Genomic DNA, 12,055 nt, shown 5'->3' on the forward strand with positions numbered 1-12,055 from the left:
CCAACAATTCAATCCTTACTCGCCAAAGTAAGGAGCCAATGTCTAGCTCCAAGTGCTCCTCGGTTCAGTTCAGGAATAAATCAACTTATCCCAAAGTGCGTTATTGCATTACTCGCCCTTCTTCCTCACCACGTACAACAACTAAAAATTACTTTTTCAAATTTATTTGGAGCTGGAGAAAACCTGCGCCAAAGAAAAGATGAATTACAATGACAAAAGAGATAAGTTTGCCATCCTGAATAGTTTGTTCCATTGTCTGACCTTGTCAATGACTTATGCGAAATCATTTATTGCTGTGGAGCTGGCACTTGAGTTCCAGCTAGAAAGGGCCTCTGCAATGTTGTAACCAGGCCACTTTCCCACGTTGATCACACAATAGTGTTCAATATGGCGGACAGCATAAAGTACCAGCGCCTGCAACAATTGTTGACGCGTAGATTTAGCCGACAGCTGCAGAGTAAAACACACGAAGGTATGTTTCATCGTCCACTTTGTCAAAAAGATAAATCCTGCGGAATATTACGAACCAGGATTTACAGTTTTTACATGTTCTGTCCTGGACGATGTGTTTAAATAGAGGATTGCGACCACGTTTTGTCGCTGAAAAAGCAACTGCCAAAGTATCAGAATTGGTGTAAAATTTATTCTTTCTCTCCCTTTGTAATGTGGCCAACAAAACTTAACCTGGCCATTTTCCAAGTTACCTTGCGCCTCTGAGTCAAAACGAGTCTTCGCACGAAACAATTCATATGGAAATGTGTTCGCCTACATGTTCATTTTCATGCAAATCCAACTCATTTTCACATGAAAGCTTTTGCACGAAGACTCGTTTGAAACATTGGCACAAGGCAACTCGGAATTGGCCTGTTGATATCACCTAATTAGATTTCCCGTTATTGTTTTCGGGTGATAAAAGACTGGAAGCTGGAAAACGTAGCTAAGGGCAAGGAAATTTCCGACCTCTGGATGTAGTCTACAATTTCTCAACGGATTTTCTGGAAAATTACTGGTCCATTTGACTTTCAACCGGAATTTACGGGGTGTTTTGGCGAAATGGTAAGCACGTTACCGGAAGAATTTGAGCACAATCATTTTTGATAGACAATTATGGAATATTGATCTCATTATTATGGTTTGCGCGATTGGTGTTTGAAAATGAACAGAAATATTTTACGCCAAAGCAATGTATGACCACGTACCGTTTCTCAGAAATCAAAGGAAACCAGTTCAATTTTGCCGATTTTGAGTTATTGGCACTCAGAAAATAATTTTCGCAATTTTCATTATCATGTGAAGACAACCAGCGCGGCTCTCCTCATGGTCTTCGTGGTCATTCCCCCGCCCCTTCCAAAGAGGTACAGCAACCACCGCATACTTTTTCAAGTTTTAATGTGACCTTTCATTCACCAATTACAGGGGCTCAAGGTAGAGGATTATCACTGGGTAAAGTTTTTAATCCTTGTTGGTTCTTCTGAATGATTTCTTTTCAATCTAGCTTTCACTGCTGAGGAGCGGGTACTTCTTCTACTACAATCCGAGACACTGAGTTCCAGCCAGAATACGCGTCTGCATTACCGTGCCTTGCGCAGTTTCCCACGTTGATCCCCACACGCACTCCTCCCTTAGGAATGTTCTGACAGTACCCTTCAATATGGCGGACTCGTAGTGGCTCTGCGCCACTTCCTCTATATATGTAAATAACTCCATCAATTGGCATTGGTCCACTGCACTCAGCGCCATTGAAGGTAAAGAACCAACGCTTGCAACAGTTGTTGCAGTTGTAGATGCGAAGAGCGCTTGAGTAGAAGACGCGTAGGGAAGTATCTTTGTGTTTCTTTTGAAAGTTGCAGTCCTGTGTGAGAAAGGTAGAAAAACAAATAAAACCAGATTAACGCATCAGTGGAAAATCTAGGTATTCCTTTCCCCCGAAAGGCTGGGCGCACGGTATTGAGTAATGTATAGAGACCTGAAACAAAGTGGTGAGAGATTCAATACTTAGAGGAAACCATACAAGAAGTGATGTTAAATGACGCAAACAGAATTGCGAACGCATGACAATAGCATAACAAATGCAACTAGTGTGTTTTTTAAGTTTAGCAAAACTTCCTAACTAAAAGTGCTTTCTATTTTACCGTCTTTCTATTTTGCTTTTAGGTATTGCTTACACGCGATACGTATGTACCATCATGTAAATATTTCTGCTCAACATGTATGTCATTGGACAATACAAGGTGGGTTAACTCTCAACTAAGATTGTGGTGACCCCTTCCTCAAAAATGCCCCAGATGGTCAGCTTGCTTTTTGTAAGAAAACTAGTTACTGTATGATATGCAGTGCTGCAATGATGATGAAAAATAGTGCGGTATGTCCGCTACTGGACGTCTAAAGTTCTGGAAAGACATCACACTAGTGTTACCTTAATTAATCCAAAATCCCGGTCATCACTATGTTTCCAAACACATTGCTTCCAATTTGAAAAGGCCTGGGCACCAGCTTCTCCCTTGGAGCCCGGCTCTCCCTTGGGACCAGTCTCCCCTCGTTCTCCCTTTGCGCCGTCACGACCGTAAGGGCCTGGTATGCCGGGAGTTCCTGGAATGCCAGAAGGGCCCTGAACAACTGTGCAGGACTGAAAACGTGCAATGAAATGAAAGAAATAAAAAATTTAGAAACCGGAAGAGTAATAATTTTTCACAAATTCAAATGAGTTTTTCAGCTGACCTTCTGAGTTGAGTTAGCCATAACAGATAAACTGCCATTGGCGAATAACGTGAATAACGCGAAAACAGTCAATGGAAGAGTCTTCATTGTCCACAGATCGATCCTGTCGAGTATAAAAAAAAACAGTCTAATCACTGAATCGATGTCAGGGACAAACTGAGAAAAATGTCAACTATGTCACGTTCGTCACTTGCTTTTTGTTGATCCTTTTGGAAAACATTCTACTGTTCTTTTTCACTGTCTTAACAGATATAACATAGATATAACATGTTAGTTTGTACACAGCTATTTCGTTGTGGGATGAAAGCTTTAAGCCCGCCTACGCGACAAGACTGAATGATGGCAGGGTATTCACTGAAATTTTACATACAGTCTGCCGAGAGGCAATCTACAAGTTTGTATTTTAGCACGTCGAGAATTTTTTGTCTTCGAGAGAGACCTTTCCGAGCGGTGATTTTAATTCTCATTAACTTTCAGTGCAGGAACCGGTAGCTTTCTCCTCTACCCATCAGTGCTACCTTTCGGCTTTGGAGAAGCTTGAGCCTTTGATCCAAGAACGTTGATTATGATAGCGGTGTTTAATTTTGTTGTGTGATGTAGTTATTGTTTCTACATTGACCGATTCTAGTCCTACTCTGTGTGCTCAGGAAGTTTTCGGAGTTTAACTAGGTAAGCTTCACGTAGTATCATCTGTAATAACCCTCAGCTTAGATGTGATTTTGTTTCGTCTTATCAGTGGAATCGAGAACCATTTTTCAGCCAAGAATTCGGAACAGTTTGAGTTTTTAATGCCGTTGTCAGTCTCAATTATTCGATCTGGTCGTGCGTTTTTGCTCACGGTTTTCTCTTTTTATCATGGTCAAAACAGCCCTGTTGAAGTGCGTTAGACTCGATTGAAATCTCACAGTCACTCACCTGTGAAGGAAAGTAATGTCTGAATTGTCTGAGAGGTAAGAATATTATACTGAACGGTAGAGCAAATATAATATCAAGTGTTAGCATTTAACATCAAAGTAAGAACAAAATAAAATAAACTGGATGCTCCCTTCTTCAGTACTTACTCAGCGTCCCTGTTTAAAATTGAAGTAAAAATAATTTTTTTTCCAATCTAGTGAACTTTTGGTTTGTTTGTGTAATGATAACCTCGTAAAAACAAGTTTGTGAACTGACAAAAGATTTGAAATTCTAATTTATTTTATTTTTAATTTTAACACGCACTATTATTCGCTGAAGCAATTTGGTTAGCTGTGGATTTGTCCAATGGGATGAGGCCTTATATTTTGACTTGGTTGCCGCGTAAATATAGAGTTTCAATCCCTGCAATTTCCCTAAGCAGCACTGTAGTTCAAGCGTGTGAATGCACCAATTTTTCAGCTGATTTTCCCCTGATATTTCACACTGTGAGAAGACTGACTTCTTTTTAGAGGGTCGTGCAGGGGGGAGGTCTCTGGCACGGTTCACGAACCGAAAAAATTGCGAATGAATTTCATTTTCTCGAATCACGAAAATTAGCTAGTAATGTACTCTTTTTAATAACCTGCTCTTGCATTAGAAAGAGTGTTTGAAGAAAGCAAAATCGTAAAAGGCCAAGGCTCCATATTGCAAATCGCATACCTAAATCACCCTCGACAGACGACTCTAACCATTCGGAGGACTCGCGTCTCAAAATCACGTAGAATAGAGTAGTGAAATCACGAATATCGGTTAATAATTCAGGTTCTTCACGGGTCACGCGAAACCTTCAGGTCACGGATCACGAAGAATAATTTCTTTAATTCACGTTTCACTGAAAATAAAATCAGCTAATCACGCATGAAGAGAATACCCCTGTAAGACCCTCTTTTTATACAGACTATGTTCAGTCAAGAGCCGGATTATGATATTCTCTTGGTTCAGTATTCGTAAATATACGAGGTAGTTTTTTTTCATAAATTGAGCCCCGTGGGGAAACAGCGTGGCGGATTAATAAATTCGGCTGTCTTGCAAAGATTTTCCGTTACCCGGCCGGGTGACTGCCGTTTGTTTGAAAGTGGCTCGAGCTTAACAGTCTTTGTAGTCTACTAAATCTTTTAATTCGGTGGCCGTTCAAAATGAATTTGTAAACAAGCAGTTAGTCGTGATCCTTATGTTAATAATCAGTCAATAATCGCTGTGGTCTTACAACAGTCATGAACAGAACAATAGATAATGGACATAATGCCTTTGTCAACAGGTTTCTGACGGGTTATAGGGCTACATCCAAAACCACTGCACATTAGCTGTACCTGTTAATCTGCTGAACAATCTAAAACCTACACAATTGAAAATAGAGAAGAAAAGAAGTAACTTCGATTCATCTGAATTTGTTATGGACTTCAGGTTTAGTCACAATATTGACTTTGGCGCTAGATGAATTAAAATTCACTTTTCAACATGAAAATGTTCAAACTGGGTTATGGACAGATACGCATTTTCCAACTTTTTAGGGACGAAATTTGCCTGTGATGTTGCTTGTACCATAAATTTCTTCTTGACAAAAGATCTCGCAGATCACGAACTTTCGGTACTTTTCGATAGTTGCCTCGAGATATTTACTCAAGCAATTTGGCATTAAACTTAACTTAAGGCGGACACACCAAACGAGGCAACCTTGTCGTTGTTTGCCTGTGGTTGACTGAGTTATCCATTCAAAATAGCACGCTTTGAGGTCCGTGGAGTGCGCAAGCGAACTTAATTCGAGCTATCATATTTTTTTCGTAACGGCTTTTTACTTAATTTTGAAGTGACCCTTCATGCATGCAGTCTGGGGCTGACTTTCGCAGCGCAGTCAGCGCTAGTTGATCATGAATGAATTTACTCATGGAATCGTTTCTGTTGTCAAGTATAGCCAATTAAAGTCGACTTTGAGAATTTCAGTGAGATAGGATATAAGCATAGTAAAGCTAAGGCGCCCTTGACAGTTGCTATTTATGATTTCACCCTACACACAACCTATCCACGAAAAATGAAATGAATGAAGGAGGAAATGTTCTCCAGTCCGGTCTACCAGTAAAGGGTTAGACACTACTGCAGGATTGATGTCCGGAGCTCTGACTGACTATTTTGCCACACCTGTACCAATGGCTAGCAAAGGGTGTGGGGATGATTCATACAAAATACATGTTATGTATGATGCTGAATACCACTTCAGTTTTCTGTAGCGTTTTTTCGATTCATTCAACCTTAGGTTATTTACTTATGAGTCAACGATACGCTGGCCTCTACATTAAAGATATGTCTAAAACAAGGATACCATGGTATTATTCTGAGAAAAAATGTATATCTTTAAAACCAAATGATGGTTCTTTCAGATCCCTGTCCACTACATCATAGTTAATACTGAGTCCTCGCTAGTAAATAATATCACTACTCGAAACGTTTCTGTGTGCTGATTTAGATTTCGAGACTCGAGAAGCACCATTTTCTATGAATTATCCCCACAACCACACCTGTACCAATAGCTAGCAAAGGGTGTGGGGATGATTCATAGAAAATGGTGCTTCTCGAGTCTCGAAATCTAAATCAGCACACACAAACGTTTCGAGTAGTGATATTATTTAAAATGTTTCAACAGAAGTGAGTTGTAAATTTGAGACGAAACATGAGATGATAATATCCCTTGACAGTAATAAAGTTTTTTTTTCTATCCCGAAAGAAGAAATCTCATACCACATCTTGTCATAGGTTTTAAAATTTTTTATCTGTTTGGGGCTACCTTATGGAGTAAGCTAATAAGATTTGTTTTTTTTTTTGTCAAATTGTTCGCTGCAGCAAAACTGAAAGGTCTGTAAACAGCCTAACATGTCGCAGGACTGTAATGTTTCTTATTTTACGCCTGAGCAGGGGGTACTTCTTCCACCACAATCCGGGACACTGAATTCCAGCCAGAATGCGCGTCTGCATTATCGTGACGTGCGCAGTTTCCCACGTTGATCCCCACACGCACTCCTCCCTTAGGAATATTCTCACAGTACCCTTCAATCTGGCGGACACGGAGGGGCTCTAGGTCATTCCCTTCACGGATGTAAACAAGTCCGTCAATTGGCATTGGACCACTGCACTCAACGCCATTGAAGGTGAAGAACCAACGCTTGCAACACTTGTTGCAGTTGTAGATGCGAAGAGCGCCAGAGTAGAACACGCGTAAGGAAGTATCTTTGTGTTTCTTTTGAAAGATGCAGTCCTGCAGAGTTGAAGGAAAAGAAAGTAAGTCAAATTGCGTCTCAGAGCTTAGGCGTACTTAGAGCGGTTTTCATTTGAATGTCGAAAAGTAATTGGCTTTGCATCAACCACGCTACACGATTAGTTTAAAAAACTCGCGCCAATTTTTTCATCCAGTCAAAAGTAAAACCATAACCAATCGTGACTCACGCGTTTTCCCGCGCTTTGCGTTAGCAGCTACATGTAATTACTTCGAGTTTTGATTGGTTTACTGTATTGTCTGTGTCCTTTGTGACTAGCTAGAGTGATTACTTTGGTTTTGGTTTTAATACTGTCAATTGAAAACCGCTCTAAAATGTCCTGCAAACAGATCTGGCTGTCTAATAGTTACTTATGCAATAGTAATTATTGATTCTCAAGACTTTCGTGAACATATAGTGTTACCTTAATCAATCCAAAGTCTCGGTTATCACTCTCTTGCCAAACACATTGTTTCCAGTTAGAAAAGACCTGGGCACCCTTGGAGCCCAGATCTCCCTTGGGACCAGTCTCCCCTCGTTCTCCCTTTGCGCCGTCTCGACCGTGAGGTCCGGGTATGCCGGGAGTTCCTGGAATGCCAGGAACACCGTTTGTTGAAGTGCAGGTCTGTAGTGGAAGCATGAAAAGAGTTATTAAGAAGTGAACGTACAAATGGTCCAAGAATGAAATACCAAAAAAATACAGAAAAATACAAAACAAAATACAAAAAAATCATTACCGTCTGAGGTGTCACAACGTGTAGAGCAGTAAATGTTAGCAACATCAATAGTTTAGCCCTCATTGTTAGGGTAATCTGTCGAGAATACAAATTTTCAGTTTTCATAGACATTAGAACGAGCAGAGCTCCAATTTAGGCCCACTCGGCCAAGTGTCAAGTCTCTAAGAATTAAGAAGTAGACAAAACCCGACATTATGTAAAATGTAAAATGTAAATCTTATTTATAGTGGTCATGCACTTAGCTGTACAAGCACTAGGCCTAGCTAGTTTACAGGCATGTCACTGAAACAAAGGAAACAAATATTTCAAATAAACGTAACATATAACTATAAAAAATTGCGATAAAATATTTCTAAGCATATTGAGAAAGTTAAAAATTTTTGTTAAAAAACCACGACGTTTCGACGTTGAGTTAACGTCATTATCAAGTCAAAATGATAGTTGATAAAAAATGTATAAATAGTCAGTAAAACAATAATTCAATGGATGTGTTAAAATGTTTAAAGTTAAACAAAGAGTTTCGCACGGATGGAGTCAGTTTGCGTGTTCAAGCTTGGATTCCGTTCCTTTATGCAAAGCATCTCATAGACGAGGCAATCAAATTTCCCTTAGCGCTTTCGGAGAATTCGAAACTGGCTTTCGTTGAGGAGGCTTATGTCCCCGTGGGCTTCCAAAAGGTGTTTTCCAATCGCCGAGTTTTATGTTCAGCAATGCGTTGGTGGAGGTGTCGGGCTGTGTAGCCGACATAATCTGCATCGCACAGATCACATGAAAATAAATAAACCACGCATTGTTGATTTACGATCGGAGGCTTGATTTCTTTGGGCTTGAGATCTTGTTCCAGTTTCTTGCTAATAAATACTGGTTGTAGGGTAGTGCCAATCTTGTGGTTGAGATCGCGCATTTGCCTTCTAACCGCATTAGCTGATGTTTGGTCCTTGAGGGGAAGACTAACTCGCAAGACACGGCCGTCTTCCACTTGTCTTTCACGTACACCGGATGAAAGGTTCAGGATAAACTTGTTAATGGTGGAATTAATGGTCGTTATCGGATAATCAAGTCGAGTAAAGATGGAGCGAAGTCTAGTGCATTCTTGATTGAAAGCTTCAGTTGTAGAAGATAGGGCGTATGCACGATGAATCATTGTTTTGAGCAAGCAATGTTTGTAGCGTTTATCCGTGTGGCATTGGAAATGCAACAGCACGCCAGTGTTAGTCGGTTTTCTGTACACTTGTGTTTCAATCTTTGTTCCGTTCTTGATTATTTCCATACCGATAAAGGGGATCTTGTTATCAACCGGAAGCTCCATCGTAAACGACAGGCTGGGGTGGAGGCTATTAAGACCCACAAAGCCAATCTTAGTATGAGGCCTATTTTATCTGCAACTGGAACCTACAATTACAACCTGGCTAAACGGTTGGAGGAAAAACTGAAACCACTCTCTATTAACGAGTGCACCATTACCGATGCCATTCGTTTCTCTGAAGAAATCCGCAACTCACCGATTGGAGATGATGACATTTTGGTTTCTTTCGATGTCGCATCCCTTTTCACAAACGTACCTTTAAATGAGACTATCAACATCTTAGTCGACAAAGCATTTGCCAAGGATTGGTTCAACCAAACCTATGACCTTAACCTGCAAAAGGATCAACTTGCCAGACTCCTTGAAATCGCCACTACTAACCAGCTTTTCCAATTTAATGGCCGGCTGTGTGAGCAAGTCGACGGCGTGGCAATGGGTTCGCCCCTTGGCCCTCTAATAGCTAATGTTTTTATGTGTCACCTTGAAGACAAGCTTACCCGTAATGGTTTGATGCCTACGCTATACAAGAGATGTGTTGATGATACCTTGGCCAAAATGCCTAGCACTGATGCTGCAGTTGATTTCCTGACTACCCTTAGTGGCCTCCACCCCAGCCTGTCGTTTACGATGGAGCTTCCGGTTGATAACAAGATCCCCTTTATCGGTATGGAAATAATCAAGAACGGAACAAAGATTGAAACACAAGTGTACAGAAAACCGACTAACACTGGCGTGCTGTTGCATTTCCAATGCCACACGGATAAACGCTACAAACATTGCTTGCTCAAAACAATGATTCATCGTGCATACGCCCTATCTTCTACAACTGAAGCTTTCAATCAAGAATGCACTAGACTTCGCTCCATCTTTACTCGACTTGATTATCCGATAACGACCATTAATTCCACCATTAACAAGTTTATCCTGAACCTTTCATCCGGTGTACGTGAAAGACAAGTGGAAGACGGCCGTGTCTTGCGAGTTAGTCTTCCCCTCAAGGACCAAACATCAGCTAATGCGGTTAGAAGGCAAATGCGCGATCTCAACCACAAGATTGGCACTACCCTACAACCAGTATTTATTAGCAAGAAACTGGAACAAGATCTCAAGCCCAAAGAAATCAAGCCTCCGATCGTAAATCAACAACGCGTGGTTTATTTATTTTCATGTGATCTGTGCGATGCAGATTATGTCGGCTACACAGCCCGACACCTCCACCAACGCATTGCTGAACATAAACACTCGGCGATTGGAAAACACCTTCTGGAAGCCCACGGGGACATAAGCCTCCTCAACGAAAGCCAGTTTCGAATTCTCCGAAAGCGCTAAGGGAAATTTGATTGCCTCGTCTATGAGATGCTTTGCATAAAGGAACGGAATCCAAGCTTGAACACGCAAACTGACTCCATCCGTGCAAACTCTTTGTTTAACTTTAAACATTTTAACACATTCATTGAACTATTGTTTTACTGACTATTTATACATTTTTTATCAACTATCATTTTGACTTGATAATGACGTTAACTCAACGTCGAAACGTCGTCGTTTTTTAACAAAGATTTTTAACTTTCTCAATATGCTTAAAAATATTTTATCGCAATTTTTTATAGTTAAATGTTTAGAAAAATCGCTTCTTATTCGTAAACGTAACATAGTCAAAAATCCCAACTGGCAGGAGGCCGACCAGTTGGTTATTGACCAAACGTGACCAAGGATTTGAACTCGGGACCACCGAGAAACAAAACCCGCTAGTGGCAGGGTGGAGGCCTTGAACCCGGGACCTCCGGATTACAACACCAGCGCTCTAAACCACTCGGCCACGCTGCCTCCAGCGTGGAGGTAGACTTCTTATCAACTGGAGTTGGTAAACTTCTTACAACTCGTAAGACTGGCTGGATCCACGTGCAGCACAAGATCGTCCACCTCTTTTCTCGGGAAGTTTCAAGCCGAACACTCAAGAAGCTTTAGATGGTCTCGTGTGCGCCTGGAGCAACCCTTACGCTTCTTTCGTGTTCTACAAACTTTTCGAGTGAATCATTTCTCGGTGATTAACGCTAAAGATGTATTAGTTGTTAATTGGTGAACCTATTTACGTTACAACGTTGCTGCATGATTTTTTTGTTGTTGTTGTTGAATGCGAACCACATGAACTCACTCTTGGAACGACGAACAAAGCTTAGTGATTGAAAAAAAAACGTTTTTGTATCTTTTTAGGTGTTAAAAAACCTTCTCAGGCATTACACATACGAGACATATGAGTTTGAGATACACTTTTATCTAGAGTTAAAGGAACCCGAATTGTGTCTACACTCAGTGCCGAAGAGGGAACCGTGAGACTCATAGTATAAGGGTTTATATTATGGAAAAAGAGTATACGAGTGTGTTAGACCAAGACAAAAGTTTAAATCACACAATGGCAATCCTCGCTCTTTTTTCTACAAAAATTAGAAAAAAATCGACTTAACTCGCTCTTTTTTCTACACAAATTAAATAAAGATCGACTGACTGAATGGAAATCACACTCGCAATTTTATTGCCAAACTTCGATTCAATGGACTATAATATTTTATATCCCTCTGTCAAAAAGACGGGTTTAAAACTGAAGAGACGAAGATACCGCAGAACAAGATAGTAAACTCACTTTATCTCTTACCAGCAGTTGTTTATGATGACGCTAACTGAGCGTGTATTGAGGAACACCCTTCAACAAAGACTAATCGTGTTAACTGAAAATTTTTTGACTGCAGTATTCTCTTTATGGAGCCTAATTTTTTAATCATGCGTAGACTGGATTGCGTTTGCCTGTTTCACGCAGCTGAGAACACTGCACACTATTTAGCGGCAGACGTGGATGTTTACACTCACTCAAATGGATAAATCTTCATCTTGATATGCGTTGAACAGCTTACTCTCAATGTAAACAGGCCTCGCTCAGTAAATTAGTTTCATTATTTTTGTTTATTTGTTTTATTTACATCGATTTGTTTCATCTAAATATATAATTGAATTGCAATTTCTTTCAACTATCGCATGCCATCTGTTGTCTAAGTTTTTATTGATTTTAAGTTTTGCTACAAACTGATTTCATTTTCTTT

General features: G+C 40.4%; 3 protein-coding genes across 3 annotated transcripts; 1 reads left to right on the forward strand and 2 right to left on the reverse strand.

Moving 5' to 3' along the window:
• Nucleotides 1-768: 768 nt before the first annotated feature.
• Nucleotides 769-3,408, reverse strand: LOC145465091 (collagen triple helix repeat-containing protein 1-like). Its single transcript, XM_081448876.1, has 4 exons — nucleotides 3,353-3,408; nucleotides 2,719-2,821; nucleotides 2,417-2,626; nucleotides 769-1,852 (listed from the first exon to the last, which is right to left on the reverse strand). The coding sequence occupies exons 1-4, from the start codon at nucleotides 3,406-3,408 to the stop codon at nucleotides 1,499-1,501; spliced, it is 723 nt and encodes a 240-aa protein (XP_081305002.1). The 3' UTR covers nucleotides 769-1,498.
• A 2,823-nt stretch (nucleotides 3,409-6,231) lies between these two features.
• On the reverse strand, nucleotides 6,232-7,557 carry LOC145466753 (collagen triple helix repeat-containing protein 1-like). The gene is made up of 2 exons (XM_081450461.1): nucleotides 7,342-7,557; nucleotides 6,232-6,919 (listed from the first exon to the last, which is right to left on the reverse strand). The coding sequence occupies exons 1-2, from the start codon at nucleotides 7,555-7,557 to the stop codon at nucleotides 6,566-6,568; spliced, it is 570 nt and encodes a 189-aa protein (XP_081306587.1). The 3' UTR covers nucleotides 6,232-6,565.
• Nucleotides 7,558-8,122: 565 nt separating this feature from the next.
• On the forward strand, nucleotides 8,123-10,428 carry LOC145466455 (uncharacterized). The gene has a single exon (XM_081450177.1). The coding sequence runs from the start codon at nucleotides 8,790-8,792 to the stop codon at nucleotides 10,287-10,289; it is 1,500 nt and encodes a 499-aa protein (XP_081306303.1). The 5' UTR covers nucleotides 8,123-8,789; the 3' UTR covers nucleotides 10,290-10,428.
• Nucleotides 10,429-12,055: the final 1,627 nt, after the last annotated feature.

Source organism: Orbicella franksi, chromosome 13 (assembly GCF_964199315.1).
Source record: "Orbicella franksi chromosome 13, jaOrbFran1.1, whole genome shotgun sequence".
Taxonomy (NCBI): Eukaryota; Metazoa; Cnidaria; class Anthozoa; order Scleractinia; family Merulinidae; genus Orbicella; species Orbicella franksi.